This window comes from Lonchura striata, chromosome 7, assembly GCF_046129695.1.
Source record: "Lonchura striata isolate bLonStr1 chromosome 7, bLonStr1.mat, whole genome shotgun sequence".
Taxonomy (NCBI): Eukaryota; Metazoa; Chordata; class Aves; order Passeriformes; family Estrildidae; genus Lonchura; species Lonchura striata.
Window position 1 is genome coordinate 23,874,439 of NC_134609.1, and position 21,459 is coordinate 23,895,897.

The 21,459-nt window shown below is 36.8% G+C and overlaps 1 protein-coding gene across 4 annotated transcripts in view; it reads left to right on the plus strand.

Annotated features, from left to right (window-relative positions):
• Nucleotides 1-21,459, plus strand: part of VTI1A (vesicle transport through interaction with t-SNAREs 1A) — a 266,586-nt gene that overhangs the window by 142,089 nt on the left and 103,038 nt on the right. For 2 of the 4 annotated variants that reach the window (XM_021525992.3, XM_021525990.3), the window contains 2 exons: nucleotides 12,893-12,963; nucleotides 17,198-17,259. In XM_021525992.3, the coding sequence (XP_021381667.1) occupies nucleotides 12,893-12,963; nucleotides 17,198-17,259 (133 nt within the window). Of the gene's footprint in view, nucleotides 1-12,892; nucleotides 12,964-17,197; nucleotides 17,271-21,459 lie in introns of all 4 variants that reach the window. The other 2 variants (XM_077784693.1, XM_021525993.3) reach the window with 1 other exon arrangement.

Genomic DNA, 21,459 nt, shown 5'->3' on the forward strand with positions numbered 1-21,459 from the left:
AACCCCCAAGGCTGTCTTGATAGTTTGCAGTTGAACAAGAGACCCCAGAAAATTCTGATTGTTTGCTTTAAGATGTCCTAGCAACAGAAGTTAGGCAGCATGTGGGTATTTGCTTGTTTCAGTGGAATTCTAGTAGAAACATTATTTACTCCTGTTTTACAGATAGAGTAAATAGGATAAAAGAAATAAGATGACTTGCCAAAAAATCAAATAAGAGATCTGTGATCAGCTCATAGTCCCTTGCTTGTAAGTACTCTTTTATTTCTTTGTAATTCAAAAGCAATTAAAGCAATGAAAAGAAGTAAAAGAAATTAAATAAAATAGACCCCAGCACGTCTTCAGCAATTCCTCTGCTAAAACTTGTGATATGGTGTGAAAGAGGTTGAAGCTTTCCTCCTTGATAATACATTAAATAATTATAAAACTTTTCTTTCACCTTAAGTAGGAATAATATTTGATTGTCATTTAAACCAGTTCTTTAGAATCCCATAGTTTTACTCAAAATAATCCAAGAGCATTTAATAAGTCTTAAAATATTCATAACACATGGAGATCATTACTCTTGAGACCTTTGTACAAAGCAGTGAAGTGTGTTAGACATATGGCAGAAACCTCTTAATTTCTTATTTCTTGCTATGATTATATGGAAGAAAGGAAAATTCTCTGTTCTTTTCCCATTGCAATCTGCATGCCATTGTTTTATCTGTTGTGGGCCAAAGTCATCTCATACACATGTTCACTGAAGAACATGGAGTTAATCAGGCTTGAATTTAGCTCTGTAAATATATGCACAATAGCAATAAATTCAGTTTTCTGTACAATATTTCAGATAACAAAAAAGAGGACAAAAATTTATTTCTGTATCCCAGATGACATTAACAGCCCAAACTGTGTTGCATGACAGATGCTGCTACCTACCTTTTGTATTATTGGCAATTATCTGAAGTCGTTAATTGCTGTGGCATTGAGTATTAAGAAAAAAATTAAACAACAGTTGGTATGTCCTGCATTGGAAATGTATCCTAAATATCAGAAGCAAGCCCTGTCACAATACTTAACTATATGAAGAGAGTATGAAAATTTTGTTTTAATTAAATTTCAATGTGATTGTCTAAAGTCAAGTGGAATCTCCATGGATTAAATCTAAAATAAAACTGTGGTTACAGTATATGGTCATAATCCCCAGGTCTGTTGTGTTGAAATGACAGTATAATGAGTAGAAGTTAAAATGTCCTCTGCTTTCAAATCCTCATGGTTGTCATTTGATTAAATAATAGTGCATTCTGTTTGATGTCTTGGCTTTATTATTCAGAAGCACTTCAGTATATGTGCCCTACCTTTGTATTATGTGCTCCTGGCAACCAGGTATCCATATAGGTTCTTATTTACACACCTGCAGTAGATACACTGCACATTTAGCTTGCCTGTGTGCTGCTTGAATATGAAATTTTAATTATTCCTCTTAATTATAGTGCATTCACCAAAAAGAGGGAAATCATTGGTCAGGTACAAAAAGAAACTGCTTAGTATTTGAAGGAATTTGATAATTTTGTTGTAGTTCGTAGCTTGGCAGGTGGTAATAATGCTATGCCAGCACTGTCAAAATATGAAAATTAAAGTGACGATGGGTTTTAATGAAATCCATTTGACAAATATAATTAAGGTGTTTTAATATGAAGCCCTGTAATAAAGACTACCGGTGGACTCCCTGAGGTCCTGACTAATTGTGTAGATTGCTTTTAAGCTTTGAATAGTTTTATTGGATAATGAACTGTTAAGAAGTGTTAGATCTTTCTTAAGCAGAATTTGGTTTGAAAAAGAAGAGGAGAGACAGGCCTGAGGTGTGGCATTTTAAACATAATTAGAAGAGAGATTTAAGTTAACATCTTTGATCTTGCTGTCAGTTTTTGATTAGAGCTGTAAATGCTTTAATCAAGTGCAGTGTAGTCATTACATTTCTAACTGTTTTTAAACTGCGAAATTACTGAGACACTGACACCGGTTTAACACTTCTTGAGAATTTCCAGCAAAGTTATGTTTGTAAACTGGGTGTTTGCATTAAATTGTCATACTGCAATAATTTAACAATTCGATAGATCATGGGATAATTATATTTTGGGGTTCAAATAATGTAAAAACCCCTTATTATATTAAATATAATGTTCTGTAGTTGAGGAGAGTGGGCCACTTCAGATTTCATTTTAAAAATAATTTCTAATCTTGGTATTTTTTGGTTGTTTTTTTTTTTTCAATTAAAATGGTATTCAAACTGGTAGTTGTAATGAAAATGAATAGTTAAGAAACTAAGTGCAGTATTGAAATACCTTCCATAGGGAAAGGATTCTTTTAATGTTGCACACTGTTTGACCAATGTGGATTTCTTCACATCCATTTTAGAGCCAGGGAAGCAGACAGAAGAATTTACCAGGGGTACAGTATTGCCTGAGACATTCAGTTCTGTTCTCTCAAATTCCTATCTTGCAACATTGAAGATTGTTTGAAGAAATTTCAGGAAGATCAATTTATTATATATATATTTTTACTGCATCCAAAACAGCAGTAAAATGTGAATATGGCCATGGCCCCAGGTTTGTAACTCAGTGAGGATGTTGGGCTGGATGGTACCTGCCCATAGGTGGCATGACTTCATTTCAAATGCAGAACCCAGCAGTCTGGGGCCCTTTCTCAAATCTCAACTTGGCTCCCTGTGTTCTTGACCTTAGAGCATGACAGAAAATCCAGATATTTGTCTTTTTACTGTATGGGCTAAGGGCTACTCATGTTTGTCTTCTAGAAATCAAGATTTAAGGTACAGCAAGGAAAAACATACTAAATCCATTCCATCTGCAGCATAGAGACCATCCACACAAATAAAGTCTAACAGTGGCCTGCCAACAAGTCCCACAAATCTGTCAATGGTGTCCCACAGCAGCCACCTGTGCCTTTGGCAGCATGTCCTGCATGCTGACAAGTCTGGCAGGCCAGGAGAGAGAGGAGATGTCACCCAGGCCTGGGACATGCCCACAGGGACTGCTCAGCTGGCAGCACTTCCCCATGGCACCTCCAGTGCCCGTGTCAGTGCCAGCTGCAGCTTCTCTGGCCATCCTGACCCAAATCCTGTGGGACCCAGGACATTTCCAGGAGCTAGGATGGCCCTTGGAGCACCCCAGGCTGCTGCTCTGGGAGCATCCAAGCAGAAGCTGCTGCCCCATTCAGTAAACTGCTCTATTCTGGGGCAGTTTATGATTAGAAATCTCCAGGTCTGCCCTAAATCAAATCATAACGTGGTAGTCTAATGTGCAGGTGAGAAAACTGTTGATAAGTGTTGCTGAGTTGCTCCATCAGAAGAAATCACACTTTTCATCTTAGATGTTTATTGAAAAATCAGATTTTTCAATAATGTTTCCTAGCAGGGATGCCTTAGAAACAAATTGTGTCTATATGCAATAAAGGTCCTATGTAAGTCAACCTCTGAAACACCATCTGAAGAGCTTAACTTGATCCTTAAAATATGAGTCTGTTCTGAGGAGTGCTGTAAAAATTCTGTTATGAGATAGTCTATTTTTCCATCTCAGCAATTTCCAGAAGAAATATCTTTGTTTTTCAAATACAAGAGCAGAGACTTTTAAATTATATATATATACATATATATATATATATATGCATTTATATACACATAGCCCTGTGTGTATAAAATTCAGCCAGGATTTTAAAATTAGTCTGGATTCTTTCCCTTTTGTATACCTCCTGATAACACTGATTTGCAAGGCCATCGAGTATTTTTCATTGTGCCCTCTGAACCTTTGCTGTGGGTTTAGTGAGGCAGTGGTTTTCTCAGCATTACTCTGTGTGTAATCAAAGGCAACATTGCAGATGGAAATAACTAGCACTTAGCTCATGTGTGTGAAAAAGCAGCAGAATCCATAGATGCATTGGTCCTACAGGGTAAAAAAAAAAAGAAAAAGAAAACAAAAAATAAAGGAAAAATGGCTTGAGATGGGAAGCTGTAAGTGGAGGAAGAGTAAGAATTGTTCTGGGTAAGGAGTACCAAGATGTTTATCTTGATGTTTTGTCCTTTAGGTGCAGGTTTTTAAAATGCTGTATATTTCAAATGAACAGAGCTTCTGATTGATGGGTATAAATATCACAATGTAGAAAACCAAGATTCAAAATGTAATAAAATGCACAATCTACTTAAGTTCATCACCAAGCAAAAATACAGCCAAGTGAACATTTGCTAGAGATCCCTGCAGAAAATAAAATTCTAGGGTAGAGCTGGAACTTGAACTGCAGCCAGCCCAATAAGCTACAGACTGTCCTTCTCTCTGTCCCTTGTCCCTCCATCTCCAAGTAGCTGCTTCAGATCTCCAGTCCTCCTAGGAGAAACATTCTTCTCTGCAAGCAAAACCACCATCATGACAAAACTGTTGTGCATTGCACATCACATGGTTCTCTGGTTGTAAATTGCCCAATAACATTGTCTTGAAAAGGGTTTTTCCTCTCCAAATTCCCACATCTTTGAAGAGATACTGCATTTTCAAGGGAAAATGAATCTTCATTAGTAATTTGGTACTCATTTTTCTTCCTTCTAAAAGATTTTTTTAGTATTGGTAGAAACTTTGAACAATAACTTTCCTCAGTATTCTCTTTATTATTATTTTTTATGCTTTAGTACTTTCATCCTCCAACTTTGCAATGCATTTCTTTTAATGGCATTTTGATTTTGAGAGCTTCAGTTTGTGAAAAAAATGGAAAACATTGAAAGGATGAGGTAATTAATGTTTCTTCAGGCTAATCAAGGTACACTGTTGTGTTAGAGTTTTGCCCCATTTGTAATTTATGCCTGTTAAAGCTTTATTTTATCATCTATTACTGACTTCTAGGCTTCAGTTTGCACTTACTGCCTGTAACAAGCATTTCATTTTACATCGAGAAGAAATGGTTTTGGTTTCAGTTCCTTTTTTACTGTACCTGGAAAAGAGAATGGGATTTGCAAATGATAAATGGGGAAGTTGACTAGCTAACTAATAAAGATTTGTCTTAATCAAGTATGATTTGTCAGAACAGGAGCGCACTGGGGTCAGGGCACACGCAATGAATAATACAGCATTCACTGGAGAGAAGGACCAGGCAAAAGGCCTCATAAATATGCTGCTATTACCCACTGCTAATTCGTATTCAAAGAGTGAGTTGCACTGAAGCCAGCTCCGAGGTTGCTGAGCTGTTCACCTGCTTCGTGGGCTTTACCATGTTTAAGAAAGTTTATACATTTATATTTTTATATACACACACTGTTTACAGAATGTTTTATTTATGCACAGACCGCTGCACTTTTTGGTCAGTGTGTTTAAGCATTATTTATTAATCAGCTTCTAGGTTTGTTTTATTTTTCTAATGTCTGGGTGCTATTTTATTTCTGGTTTTTGTTGTTTAAATATGAATGTGAATACAGCAGGAGAGAGTTCCATTCACATTTGAAATAAATGTCTGAACAGTGCAAGAAAGGTTAAAACACTCTTTAGCTTCATGGAAGTATTAGAAATCAAACAGGCATAGATTTATTGTTCATGTTGCCAGCTTTCTGGACTTTCTAACTAACCTGTAGATCCAAGATAAATCTGGTACATCAGGATGTTGGGAGAAACCTGAACAAGCCCAAATGTAATTTTGTTTGGTTCTGGCTTTACTTTCTGATGATAACTTTGCTTTTTGCTTCAAGGAGCATTTTCTTAGGTTGAAACAGTTGAAGGATATACTCTTCTTATAGGTCCACTGATATCCAGAGGAGATACTGCAAAACACTCTTGTAACTATTGATAAGTTTAAGCTACATAAATTGATCATAATCAGTTTGAAAAAATAATAAATTCTTCTTTACAGTGCTTACAGATTTAATTAGCAGTTTTTGTTCTTTGTCATTGTGCTACCTAAATGTTATATACTGTGGTATGTAGTGGTTATGTAGTTAAATAAGATTGCAAAACAGTCTCACTCCACTCTTCAATTTTAAAACTTATTCCTCAATGAATATTCTTCATGAATTTCAAAACATTTTCTTCTCTTTTAAAAACATAATGTAACTTTTCTATTTGCTGGTTGGCTATCTCATAAATTTTGTGCTCAGCTCTGTGTCTTGAGGTGCACTTACTGCTTTAAGAATGGATCAGCTCTAGAGATAAGGCCAACTTTACAAGGCTCGAGCTTCTCAGTGCAGGAGTTTAAGTTGCCAACTCTCTACCTGCAATTTTTAAGTCTTCAAAATTACCAATAATACAGAATCCAGAGTAATTATTTGTACTGCTCTGAGTTTATAGCAAACTGGGTAGATGATGGAGCACTTTTGATTAAATAATGATTATGCATACTGCCTTAGATGAACCAAAGATCACCATTGTGTCATCTCAGTGTTGTTTGGAGTCACAAGTTTAATTAAACGTCGGCTTGTGGTTCAAGTTTTAGAGGATGTATTTCTGCAACTTAATTTAGATGCAATCAGGATTTTTAATACTCTCCCCTGCTAAACCACTTTCAGACAAGTTCAAGACTGGCAGTACTGCAATGAAGCATCACCCATTCCTGCACCAAGCTCAGAGTGGGCAGGGGCTTCTTCCATCCTGGAAACGCTTAAAAAGTAGCAAAAAAAGACACTGAGGGTTGGCTCCCAACTTTTGGTATATTATTAGTGATTGAAAGAGGGCTAGCAAGTTGTTTACTTATTGATGCACTAAGGAAAGATTTCTTTTTTGCCTTAGAACTTATTTGAAGAAAGAGAGTAGGGGAGGAAGATGTGGTGGGAGGAATTTGGAGCAGATAAGCACTGCTGGGCTGGGGCATGGCAAGAACAATGGCCAGCCTGCAATGTAGACAAGTGCTCAGCAGAATCAAAGTCTGCCACCTCCTGTGAATGTTGCTGTGAGGATGTTAGTGAGGGAGCTCAGCTAGATTGGTGATGGGAGTAGACAGAAAAAAAATACATCAGTTAGTGAGAAATGAGTTGTTTTTTACCAGAAGATTGATGTAAGTTAGGATTTCAGAAAAGGTATGAAACTTTAGAAATAGAAAAAGCAACTGGAGGTGAAGTTACTAGGCCTGTCATCTTTCTTCTTTCTTTATCCTATTTTCTTCTCATTTATCTGCTTTTTTTTTTTTTTTTTTACTGGGGAAGGACAAACCAGGTCTGGACCATGGGAGGTGTTGGTTATGAAATGCTCCCGGTTTGTTCTTAAAGGCATGTGGCACCTTCCTCAAATATCTTTTCTTCTTTATTTTGAACAAAACACAAAGACTGAATTCTGATTAGGTGTTCTGGATGTTTTTCTTCCTGGCTTCCCTGACCTCAGTCTTAACCAACCCCTTTTGCTCTTGACCAATAAAAATAATTTCATGAACATCCATTATAGCTTATAGGGAGACCTTTTCATTTGAAAAATGTTTGTAGTTTTCACTTTGGTGGACATCTTGGACTTTGGAAGTTTGGGAGGTATTTTTAGATGTTACTTGCCTCCACAGTAAGACTGGGCAACTGCTTTTATCCTCTCTTGCAACTGAACTTCTGACAGCTCTGGAAGTGTTGGATGTCCTTGGTGAATGCTGTGGATTGTCAGTGCTCTTTCCACCTGGATGGCATTTGCTTCTGCTGAAGAAGCCAGCTAATCCCTATAAAAAGTAGCTAATTTTTATTTTATTGTGTTAATTGACCACGTAGCAGCATGCAGATTAGCATCTTCAAGACAGATTCTTGAGGCATTTGAGCACTAACTCATGTTTCACTGTTCTGCTGATGCTTTACAAATTCTCTGCATTGGCTGTTCCATTATCCTTAATTTATCTGTATTACCCTGTACTTATTTTTAAATAACCTTGATGATTTAAATCCTCATGTTTCTAATTATATCAGCTGTTCTATGTAAATATATGTCAGCTGTGAACTGGGGAATTTATTGGACTTTTACCTGTGTCCCTATACTTCAAGATATGTCATCACTTTCTTTATTAACTTTCTGCTGTCAGAAGCATAAGGTGTTCAACTCAACCCTGAATTCTTCAACTCCTGCAACCTATATTTTCCAAGTTTGTAAATCTGCTTGCTGTCACCTCTGAACAGTGAGCTTTTAACATTTTCTAGTACTTTTTCCCAGACACTGCTGTTGATGATTTATCCTAGTCTCCTAAAATCAAAACTTTTAACCTGCCCAAAATGGACTGGCGTTAGGCAAAAAAAAAGCCCCAGCCTCTGTCAGCATAGTTTCCAAAAATCTTGTATAAGCTTTTGCTACATCTTCAGAGCATGTGACGTCTCTGTGCAAAGACCACACACAATTGCACTCCCCAAATGGCACTGCTCACTGGCAGGGCTGAGGATCTCAGCCTGGAACTGTTCCCCACTCCTACTCTGGTGAACACACAGTGGCTTTTGTAGTGTATTTCATTATTCTGTAGAATAGCCATCTTGATTTTTAACATGATCTTCTCGTTTTCCCAGTGTAAATTAATTTGTCTTTTCCAACCTCTAATTACATAGCTCCAATGCATGCATATGATGAGACTGAGCAAATCATATTTCCAGGCATCCTTTCAGTGATTCTGTTCGTTTTAAGCTTTTGTTTTTTAAATTTTAACTCATATCAAGATAACTGCTATATCTTATGACACTTTTATATGTACACACACATATATGTATATATACACACATATATATGTAAACACACAGGGTACACTTTAAGAGAAAAAGTGCTCTATAAATTATGTTGGATTTTTATATTTTTTTATATGAAAAGAAAAATTGAGAGTCTGTCTTCAAAATTCATAAAAATACATGTTTGTTTATCCTAAAGCCTGGAGAGGCTCATTCTGTGTCATTCCTGTCTCTTGAGTAAATATATTAGTCATTCTTAGGGCAAAAAAGTATTATTGACTTTAGTGATTAGAAAAAGCTCTTTCAGAATCAGTTTAGCTGATAAAGTACATAAATACTTGAATTACTGGAGGCAAAAAAGGTAAAAGAAACCAGTCAAGCACAACTTATTTTTTGCGTCCTTGATGTGTGTAAGTATTAGAAATCAAACTCTGTGGAAGTATTAGAAATCAAACTCGGTGGAACACATATTAAATATTTACAATTTGTATGTATAAATACTGCATATAGGTTACAAGCAAATTCCAAAGAAAGGGCTTTTTCAGGAGTGTAAATCATTGCTAGAAGTGATCATTTTATTTTGGGTTTATCTCAGCCTAACTGTTGAAAGCCATGTGCCAGTTTGTGCACATGTGAAGGGGAAAGATAGGTTTGTGTTTGTTACGTTGTGCAGGAGGGTGTTGGTTTTTTTCTTCAAGTGAGGAAAGTTGTATTCATTCCTCTAATTAATTTCAGTGTTTTAGGATAAGAAATGTTATATTTTTCTTGCATAACGTAGTCTCATAGAACCAGGCACCATTTGTGTTGGACTCACAACATGGCATTTTTGAAGTGCTTGGCAATAAAGAGGATGATTTCCCATACTTTGTTCAAACACCTTTAGGGCAGAATACATTTAGAGCTGTGGATTTTAGCATTCACCATTTAAGGATGATGCTTGTTAATATTATGTACTTTTTCAGAAATATTTTTTTTCCATCCAGGAAGCAAACATTGTTTAAGATTGAGATAATTGCTCTATCGAATATTCCTGCCCTCTGTCAGTACACAGATAATAATGATGTAAATGCATTCACCCTTCTGCTTCTCACAGTTTAGCTGTAATTTTAAAACATAATTTTATGCATCTCTTTGGGAATACCAGTTAGAAGAGGTAGCACCACTCAGTCTTTGATAGGACTTGGGACTGCACCATACTAAACATTGTCCCTATAAAACAACTGAAAGGTTGGCATAATCCCCAAATAATTGACATTGTTAAGATTCTATGGAAATAACACCATTACTGGCAAGAGGAAACACCCTTTAGTTTGTGTATTGGTCTTAATTCATGCATCTGCACTACAGTATATCTTACAAACCTGACCTTTGCACATAACTGTAGTAGCTTTTTCAATGACTTGCATTATAAGTAGGCTGGGAAGATCCATACAACACCATTGCACTAAAAGCATGAATCTGCCACATAGATGAATGTTTTAACTGAAAGGAAAGCATCAGAGTTGTGGGGAAACCTGAAAACTGTTAGAAAGCAATTATATCAAGCTTGTAATTAGCTGTACTGTGGGCTAATGCTACATTTTTCCTAGTCCCTTTCCTAGTGAAAGGTGCTTTCACTTGCAAACCAAGTGAAGAGACATCTTCATTGAGAAGTCTCTATTTTCTCTGTGTAATAATATTTTTGTTTGACTATCTTGACCTTCCAGCTAAAAATCAAGTTTCACTGTCATCAGTGAATTTTCTGAGTTGAATGAAGATATGAAGTGGATAAAGGTGTCAATTTATGTTTGCAAACTTATTGTGAGATTATGTTATCTCCATCATATGTCTTTGTTCAACTTATGTTGTTATTTTAGCCCAAAAAAGGCCAAAGATCATCAACGAAAGTGCACGTAGAGTAAAGCTACTCCTGTAAAATTGATGATCCGTCCAATTATTTATCTATAGAGGCTGCTGGGAAGAAACGCAGCTATCTCAGTTCTCAGACCCCTCTGCTAGGTTGAACTTCATGGCTGAAGGTTTAATCCCTAAGTGTCATATCAACAATTCATTCTGTGATATTCTGCCTGACATGCTCTCCTTCCTTATTTATTGATGTCTTCAGTCATCGACAATGAGAGGAAAATACACTATTCGTCAAAGTGACGGTGTTTTACCCTCACTTACAGTTGATGCTGCTGTCACATTGATGGTTGGAAAATAAACTCAATCATTATAAAAAGCTAAGAGTGTGAACTTGCCAGTGACAGGAAGAAGATGAAAAAAAAAAATATACAAACCCACAGTAACTTGCTTAAAAATTGGTGTAATAAAAATAAAACTGTTCCCTACAAAGGTATTTTTGAGCTTTTTTCATGAGATACCAAACCATTTTAGCCATGTATTTTATACTTATTCCTTTGAAGGAAGATCTGTACCTAGTACTCCTTTATGTCTGCAAACATACATGTAATTTTTAGCACTAAATACACTTCTTATCATTTCACTTCATGCTACTAGGTTGGTAATTTGTTGATTTTCTTCCCCCCTCTCTTTTAAGAGATTTTGCTTTATTTTTGTTGTTTTGGTTTTTTTTCTTCCCCTGGATTATATTGAACACATATTTCTGTTTGTTAGTATTTTTAGTGCTTTAATGAGGAAAAGCTCAGTATAGTTCCATCCTGTAAGTCCTTTGACATGCAAACATAAGCAAGGCTCTTGTGAATCACTTTCTGAGGCTGCCATTTGTGTAACTGCACTGCACTGTGCAGCCTTTTTAACTCCAAACCCATGTATCTTACCACATTTCACCTTTGGGAGGCATTGTATATACAGCTAAAAGTAAAGAGCAGCGAGCCAAGAGGGACAAGATAGCATAATGAGGATGTCAATTTGTGGTCAGAGGAAATATTTATCTTACTTGTACTATACTTGGCAACTGATAGAGAAATATATGTGTAATGAATTTCCTCAGACTTTATCTGGCAGACTGTGTACCTTGTGTTAAATGGATTTAAAAATAGCATTGCTTGTCTCAAACTTTTAAAGTTTGAGGTGATTCTACTTTGGATTGTTCCTTGAAAATGGACTATCTATTAAAAAAATCATAATTGTGTTTACTAACATATTGGTGAATTTTTAATTATCCATTTCTCAAGACTCCCTGAATAAGGACATTTAGCATCCCACTCACTCACCAGAACAAAAGCAAGGTGCTTTTTTTGTTGTGTAGGAAAATAATAGCCATGATAGCCATGTTTTTGTAGTTTTACTGTTTTGGTTCGTATCTCTGGTAAGCCTGCTAAGGACCCTAAATGAACATGTACAGAAATGCTGGTTGTCTCACACGTGCTGTGTGTCCTGAGGCAAAGCTACAGCTGCTTCAGCTCCTTCTGCCTGCTTCCCCATCTGTAAAATGGGAATGATTTAACTTATTTTTCTCCTTCAGGGAAATACAGGAAGGGTTTCTTAATATTTCTATAGACCTTTGAAGATTAAAATCTCTTCTCTATACTTGCTGCTAATATTTCAGCGTTAGAGAAGCATTTGATTGAAGCTGTTTGAAGAGTAAAGTTTTGGCATCTTGTGTTGTCTTTGTACCATATCTTGAGGCCCCTCCACTATAATTTTGCAACCTTTGGTTCAGCATAAGCTGGGGAAGCAAACGGCCCCTGTGTAAACAAATAGTGATGACTATAAATTAATGTCTCTGCTGTTGAAAACATCAGGAGATTACAGCCTATCTCTAAGCCAGCCAGAAACAGTCCATGGTGGAGCAAAGCAGACACCAGTAACTGGGCTGAGCCTGAAAAAGCTTTCATTTAAGCATCAATGGTAAGTGCTGAGAGGCACTGAGAGAGGTTTTCTTCTAATATGACTTCTGTGTCTTTAGATGTACGAGGATGGCTGGTGTTTTAGCAAAGGCTTACTGACTTCCTTGGACTTAAGGAGTAGATGGGAAGTATGAGCACCCAGCATCTAGAGCAAGTCTGAAAGTCTTCTTGCCTTTGTTTCACAGATCAAAGGTCAGCATCAATTCCCAGGGTGTAGACAATCTTAAGAGACTACAGAGGGGCAGCTTCTGGTTTCCTTCTTCAGTTTTATGTTATTTAAAAAACTTAAAATTTAATATAATGATGTATTCTTCTTTGCAGTTAGGAGGAGTGATTAGGCTGTCACATGTGTTAAATGCTCTTGTTAGAATCTAACTTGGCATTTTAAGGCCTTGCAGTCACAAGCTGTATTTTTCATGATTTACATTTTCATTTTTTAATGCAGAGCAGATTGGACAGGAGATGCTTGAAAACCTCAGCCATGACAGAGAGAAGATCCAGCGTGCTCGGGAAAGGGTAAGTTTGATAATAAGTAATTGCTGATTCTGCATTTTATTTGCATTGGGTAAGTTCTTTGTGCATACAAAAATAATCCAAATGAGATATAATCACCATCTGCAGTGGAGAACTTACAAAGTGTCTTACATGGGCCCCATCCTGCTGAGTCTCTGTGATGGGGAGTCACACTGTAGTCATAAAATCTGCTGCTGGGAGCAAATTTTCTGTCACTATCACAGGTCAGTGTTCTGTCCTTTGAAGGGTTTTTTACACTGTCCATTCCAATGACTTCTTGGGCTTCCTATGAACAGTTGAGTATCATAAGTGAGCTTCTAAAGCTGAGCAACCTTACTCTTTGTAGCTGCAGATGCAAATATCCCCTGGGGCAGGTCTGTGTGAGGAGCAGGTACTGCTGCTCTGTCTCTGCAGCCAAGGTAACATATCTGTGTCATTTTGGCTGATGCAGCTTCCACGGGGATCAGCTCCACTGTGCAGAGCTCATGGAGATGCTCAGGAGCCCATCCCATCCCATGTGTACAAGTGCTCTAACTTCCACGTGGGAGCCCAGCCTTTCTGTCTCTGGTTTCTGCTCACGTCCATGACGTGTTCCAATACTTTCCCAAGTATCCAATTTTTACAAAGCCAGGTTCTCCCACACATTTATTAACTGACCAATGGCACTTTAAAAAAACCTGGTATGTCTCAGGGAGTTTCTTCACTTGGATAGCTTTGATAAGTAAAACTTCCTATAACAGCATTAATGTGGCATTTTCTGCCAGCTGGACCAGTTGCTTTCTGAAGTGCTGGGCATTAGCTACTTTAAAACACTAAATATAGCTAGATCACTAAATGTAACTAAGAATTGTGAGGACTGACCAAGTTTTGTTCTGCCAACTTGGTGTCATATTTCACCTCCACTTCTTATATCCCCAGCCACTGCTGAGTCTAAAATGGTTTTCTGTTTCTAGCTGGACAAATAAAACTTAGGCAATGGAGATAAATTCCATGTACTCCTTTCTGCTGATCCTGTATATCCCAGGAACGTAGTTCGGATCACTCAATGTACACGTGGTTCATAGAATAACTTTTCATTACTTTCCACCTGAGGAGCAAATTTCTTTGTAGGCAAAACCTGTAAGATGCAAAGAGCAAGATTAAAAATAATAAGGATATTCTAGGACAAAAAAAAAACAACCACTTGTCATAATGGAAGATGTCAACTTCCAAGTTTTTTACCAGGAGACACTTAAATACTTAAAAATACTTAAAATATTTTCTTCAGGGAATTCAGAAAAGTTCTCCACTGGAGCCACATGAGTCAACGTGTTCCACCTGTCTTTATACACTCAGATGAACATCCAGAGGAGATCTTGTTTAATTTAGCTGGTTTTCCATTTTCTGGAGATTTTAAAATACCAGAACAGAGGGTGCTTTATTAATGCATAATAGCTGTACATTAAATACATGGAGTTATTATCTTACCAACCAGGGAATAAACTTGTCTTCTGGAATTAAATTGTCATCATGAGTATGATGGTCAGCTTTAATGGTTCAATATTGAGAAAATTAGGGAAATTATTTTTTATAATGAAAATTGAATAAGTTAATGTCTCAATTAAATTTACATAGATCAATTTTCCTGTCTGTAGAGTAAAACTTGTACTTTCTTCTGAAGGCAAAGAGAAGGGATAAAAGCCCTGCTACAAGTCAAATAGGTTAACTGGATTATGCAGGACTTTAAAAGATGTAACATTTTTTAGGAAAACATCAAAATTTGTCTAAGGCAGACAAGATATCAATGTCAGCATCTTGTTCATCTTCCTGTTTTCTCATTATTATTCTTATTATTATCTTTAAACACCATATAGATTTGCTATTGCTAATATCAAAACCTGTTTCAAAATGTTTTCACTAAGGCAGCTTTTTAAGAGGTTCACTCACATTCCACCAGTTCCATTCCACACTTCTGTGGTGTGCTGGTATTGGTAAAGAAATGGTGGAACAACTGCAATCAGATAATTTAGTTTTAAATAAAAACAAACTTATGGTTTGAAACTCTTCATGTGAGGTTTTTTTTCTGCCAGAGCAGGAAGAAAAGGTGTTTTCTTAGCATTCTCTGGGGAGGTAGCTAGAGATCTTCCAACTCTGTGTGTACATGTTTGTTTCTTTTTTAATGTTTCTTTCGCTTATTTTGTGGGTTTTTTGTTTCCATAAAAATATGAGGTCGTCTTGCTTAGAGGAGTTTGTCAAACCCTTAAGATTCAGCTTCCCCTTCCTAACTATCAGCACTGATTCTAGCTGTCAGGTAGAATCCTGCAGCAAGAGAGGAAAGTTAGGATCAAACATTTAATGGTAAAAAGGAGAGCGCTACTTTTCTGTGAAAAGGGAGGAGAAGCCCCAAGTGTTAAATGCATCTTTATGAATAATAAAAGACCAATGTAAAGCATACATTTGTACTTCAGATTCCCTTCTAGCATAGATAAAAACTTGGCTTTTTAATGAGCCTTTTAAAAATTATTGTGACATTTTTTCTGCTGTTACTTGTGTCAAACTGGGCTAAACTGCTTTTCTGGAGCTTGAATTGTCTAGATGAATCAGGAAAAAATGAGGGAATGGCCTCCCTGGAATATAATACTCATCTTTGTTCCATCATAGCACATAATTACAGAGATCTGAGAGCTAGTGCAAGCCTTCCCACTGAATATGATATTGCTAAGAGCAAGACTTGATTGGTGTTATACAGTCCCAGCTTCTACTTGGTATTTTCTTAACAGCTTTTAGAAGAATAAGGATGAAATTTATGCAAAAATGTTATTTGACACTGATTGTCACATCACCTACTGATTTCAGTAATAAGCATTAAATCTGGCAGCAAATATTTACAGTATTGTGCTCCAGAATAGAGACTGGGTTTAATATTGCTGCTGTTCAAATATTCAAGATATAATAGTGGTTTGTTAAGGTGAAGGTGATTTGTTGTTGGAAGACTGCCACTCTCCTTGGCAGTGTTACTGCTTTGATGGACTTGCAACACAGGATGCATTTTGTCTACTACAACAAAGTTTTTCAGTAAGAAGTCAATGACTCAGGTAATCCTTTCAATCTGATTTGATAATGAAGAGGTAAATATTCAGCGTTCACAAGGAGAATGTTTTTAAGTATGTGCACACAGCTGTGTTTTGGGGCATGTTAGAAACAGTGGTCCCTGCCATTTCATAGCTGAAATAGTCATAACCATTACGTTATCTTCTTACAGTGGATTTTGATGTCCCACTGGTTCCAAGATGTCTAAATGTCAAAAGATGTCTCTCTTCTAGCTGCCAGTGGCAAAAGAGGCTATAGGAAAGTAACCCCATTCTTCCTATAATCTTCTAATTTCTAGATTTCCTTTTGTGGGACGCTAATAAACAAAAAGGGAGGGGACATTTTAATTCCTTTTAAAAAGCAGTAGAAATAAACACAAAGTTAATTTGCTTCAAAACTTTTCATTTACTCTATTTAATTTTTACCTATTTTTCAGTATTTTTGAGAGCTGTAGAACAAGACTGCTAATTAGGTAATTAGCTGTAAACTGTGGGTTTCCTTTGTCCTAATAAACTACAAAAATGGTTGTTTCAGTGAGTGAGAGTTCCTTACATGAAAAAAACAATATATATTGTACAGCTGTTCCTCCTGGACATGGATATATACTATTCACAAAGCATTTGAGCACCCAGGCCAGAGGTGGCTGCTGTAAGATCAGTACAAGTTTTTTATTTAAGGGACAGTATAGACATATTTATTTGACAGGATTGCTAAAGTGATATATTTTGTATTTGTTTCTTTCTTTAAACTGCAGTCTTTGAAAAACAGTGAAAGAAAGATATGTTTTTCTTTTAATGAAGCATCAGGAACATGGCTGTCTCTTCATCCCTTGATCCTTTCACTAGTGTACACAAACAATACACATACACGTGGGACTTATGGATTCCAACGTATAGAGCTTCTACCTGCAACCCTTTATTTGTAAAGCTTTTGCTCTTTATCCTGACTCACCTTTGTTGCCTCAATGACTTCCCTTGCCTGGGTTTCATATTTATGTAAGTGAAAACAAGACAAGGTATTTTAACATTTCAGAGCTTAGGTGGCTTTACAAGCTTGTTGTGTGCTAAAGCTGAAGCTAGCTGGCTGAGATGACTGTAGAAACCCCTGTCCTTTGTACAGAATGTGCTACGTGTGCCTTTTACCTTTAACAGGACTCTTTTCTCCCCAGCTTAGAGAAACAGATGCAAACCTAGGAAAGAGTTCCAGGATTTTGACGGGAATGTTGCGAAGGTAAGGCCAAGGTAGGGACATTTCTGCTCTTCCTTTTCTTCTTCTCTCCCTCCATGCCTTTATTTTCAATTTTACTTCAATCTCAACATTTTGCTGGTGCACCTGACTTTTTTTTACCCAGGCTGCTGTGTAGAATGTCTTTGGATGATAGAAGGCTTTGTCATGCCTATGGAGAGAGTTTTCTGAACCTGAAGGATAGCCCTTCTGTAATGATTTCTCATCTTTGTTTCTTTGTATTTGTTTGGGGGGTTTTGGATGTGTGTTCTAAAATTAACATTTTTTGATTATGATTTTCTCTGTTTCCTATTCTTGAGTGATTTCTGTGTTTTGAGGGGGAGTTTTGCCTGTTAAAATGAGAAAGTTGGTAAATGTTTTGGGGCAGCATAAATTTTCTGTGTAGAAAAAAGGTTAAAATTACCAATTTCTGCCTAAATAGATGGGGCAGACACACTGTCAACCCTTGCGGTTTTAGCATGTTTTTTCCACACTTTCAACGTTATGAAAATTGTCCCTGGGATCAAAATGAGGTGATATGAAAAGGAAAATTGTGCAATGTGCTAAAACTCTATGTGGGACTCAAGGGAAGGAGTTATCCACTGATTATTTCTCCCCTTAAATTTGCATCGGTGCATTCTCAGACAGATTTTTTTGAATTAGAGGCACCTCTGGATATGTGTTCTTTACCCAGTGAAACAGCACCTGCGCTTCTCTGTGATGTCTATATTTCTGTACATATTCAGTTTCCTAAAGAAGAAAAGCATCCCTCTAATAGGCAGTGCTGGGTGCTAAGAAAGTACAGTTTTAAAAGAGTTTAATGCATCCTCTGAAGAGTTCAGTCTGAAATTACCCTTGCCACAGGCTTTTATGTTGTGTGTTTGCTTAGTGCACTTTGCTTATTAAAAAAAAAAAAAGAAAAAAATAGGAGCAAATTTTAGCAGAGTCGTTGTTGATTTGTCACTTGGCTTAGGAAATGTGAAAACTGGAATTTTATAAGTTGTTCTTTAGCACAAGCTTTATTTCTGCATAAGTATCCTCAGCCTTTGTTAGTTCCTTGTATACTAAATTGACAAAGGTTAAAGTGACTGAACCCGATGCCTTCATTCCACAGATTTCTTACAATTCCAACTCTAAAATGTAACATATAAAATTCTCTGATTAAGAGTAATATGTAAATGACACAAGCTAAATTCAAAATCCATGGAGGAAGGAAGTGGCAATTGAAAGGGATGGTTCAGTGACTGTAGACAATCAAAATAAACTATAAAAAAACTGAAGGAAAAGAAAAGACACCAACCAAACCCAAGTCTCCCCCAGAAAGGCTCTGCGACATGAGCTGTAACGAATATTCTGCATATGTCTCCATTTTGTCAAATCTCATTAAAGGGGTTTCTTGCTTTATGTCAATTGAGCTGTCCAAAAATCATTCATCATTTTAGTGTAAAAAAAATCATGCAGTTATTTAAATAATATCATATTAATGTTAAAGTTCAGCTGTCATTTAATAGTATGGCTTAATCAGACATAGCATTTAGGAAAAATAGTTTTTTCGGGCTTTACTTGGCTTTCAGGTTGGCAGATTCAAATAAGGATTTATGGGTTTCTAAACCAATGTATTCTTTCCATGTTTATGCTTGAGGTACCCCAGCCTTTTTTGCAGCACCCTGTAGTCTGTTATTTTCAATAAAATAAAGTATCTCCTCATATTGTGTTTGAATACATTTGCAAGTAATTTGGAGAAGCTGAAACAAAAACATATGGTGTAACCTTTGACTTTGTTTTGTGTTTGGGAATCACAGTTAGGAGTCCTAGTTTATAAGTGTTCCATAAGCCAAATGAAAAATAAGATCTTTCTGAGATACACTTGGGCTCTTCTTTTCAGACAAAAGAATTATGTAGTTCAACACCATGATGGCATGTTTCTATGTGTCAGAACAGCACTGGATTTCCTTTTCTTCAACAAAAATGCTAAGCTGAGTCACCCATCTAGAACAAAGTCAGGTTAGGATTTAAGCTCAGGTCAGGTAAATGTGCCAAAAACAATGCCAGCATAGAAGCAGCTTTCAGTAGACAATTCTCAGGATGTTGTTTGAAACCACATAATTGATGGACCTGCAGTGAATTTAATTTGTGACTGTTGAGTAGAAGGGTCTAGCATTATCCCAGCTTCAGCATCATCCCAATTTGTTTAGCTACAAGAATAATCATGAAATACAGACCCCAAGAAATCAGTATGTATCAGATAAATACAACTGCAAGAAATATAATTAGGACAGATTGGCAGTTGTTTCCTAATTTCTGCATACTTCAGTACACACCACACAATATTTTACATAATTACTGGAACCAATAAAAGAAAACACTGGAGGACCATCTCCACATCAATATTATACAGAAAAGGAAATGTTACATTTAACATTGCTCAATATAGTGGCTGTTCCCACAATCTATATTTGCTGATATGCTTGAAGTCATATGCCATGCTAACACTCTGTGCTTCAAATTAATGCATAACTCTTTCTAATTTTACTGTCTGGGAAAGGTAATGCAGCATCTTTGAATCTGGCTGAATATATTAAGAGATCATGTATTTAGATAGCTAGAGGGCTAAATTACTGCCTTTGTATGACCTAAATTCCCTGGCCATGTGTTTGTGCATAAAATGTTCTGGAGATGAGGAGTAAAAGCAGAGACAGGTTTTATAGGTGGCCATAGCTCACTAAAGAAATCAGTGGCATAACAGGGACAGGACTTCCTATTCCAGTTTGCTGCTCCAGCAATAATGTACCCAGTCCTATTGGAATTGGAATTTGTTGTCTCACAAGATTTTGGGGGTGTGGGTAAGAGTATTTTTGTCATAAGTATTTTTAAGTATTCTCACATACAAATGACCTACTACACTTCATGATCTTTTTTTTTTTTTTTTTTTTTTTTTTCTGTAGCAAATACTTAGGTTCCATTAAGCTAATACATTCCTCTTATGGCATGGCATTACTAGAATCAGGGGAATGGCTTCAAACTGAAAGAGAGTATGTTTAAATTAGATATTAGGAAGAAATTCTTTATTGTGAGTGCAGTGATGAGACATGGGGGTTCAGAAAATTAACTTAGAGTAGAAATTAATTTTCAGATTTTGATGAAGTGTGCAGTTTTTGTCCGTGAGACACTGGAAAGGGTTGTCTCAGGTCTCTATCCCTTGGCCTGTACCCCAGTGTGAACTGGGGATCTCACAGTGTACTAGAAAGAAGTAGAAAAGAATGTGTTCTGGAATCTCTTCAGGGTTTTGCCCATATCCTAAGCCAATAGCCTAGAAAAGCTTATAAGAAAAGAATTTGGAAAGTCTCCAAGCCACACACAGCCCAGTGGGAAACAAACAAACCTAAAAGTAACCAGCTAAAAATTTCAGTAGATTTGAATCTTTTTTCAATTAGCAGATAAGTTCTGTCTACCCCCTTCGAATTGCGGGAAAATATTTTAGAAGAATGGCTGCTACACTCCAGAAAAACTTTTTATCCTGTCTGGTTCACCAGGAAATTATTGTTTTAAAAATACTCTTTCAATCTTCATATTTCAGTGTTCTGAATTGTTGTCAATGATGTTTTGAGAAGCTTATGAACACATCTGCATTTATGAAAGAGACTTTTAAAATTTGATTCCCAACAGGTCAGAGACACTACCCCTGTCTGACAGAAATGAGGCAGTAAGGGTTCAGTTCAGCTCTCAGGTAATAAGTTATGCGACTTCCCAACAGCTGCATGACCAATATGACTTCAGTCAGAAATGGAATGTGAGTTCTGGTGAAGCTTTTTCACTCTTTCCAGGAAAATTCTGGGAGTTCTGTTTCTTGCATCACTGCTAGTCAAAATTTGTTCTACTTTTTAGGACCTTGCAGTTACTTTTCAACATTTCACAGACTTGTAGGACAATTCAGATTGGAAGGGACCCCTAGAGGTCATCTGGTCCAAGCTCCTGTTCAAAGCAAGTCTCATTAGAGTAGGCTGCTCAGACTCTGCTCCAGTCACATTTCAAACACATACAAGGCTGGAGATACCAATGTCTGTCTGAGCAATCTGTTCCAGTAGCAGCTGAAATAAGCAAATCCCCCAGGTATCTCACTGAAATATCCCAGCATCCAATTGTGTCCATTGCCTCTGCTCCTAAGCAGAAGTGATTTTCAGAATTGGCCTTCAGAGTTTGGGCCTG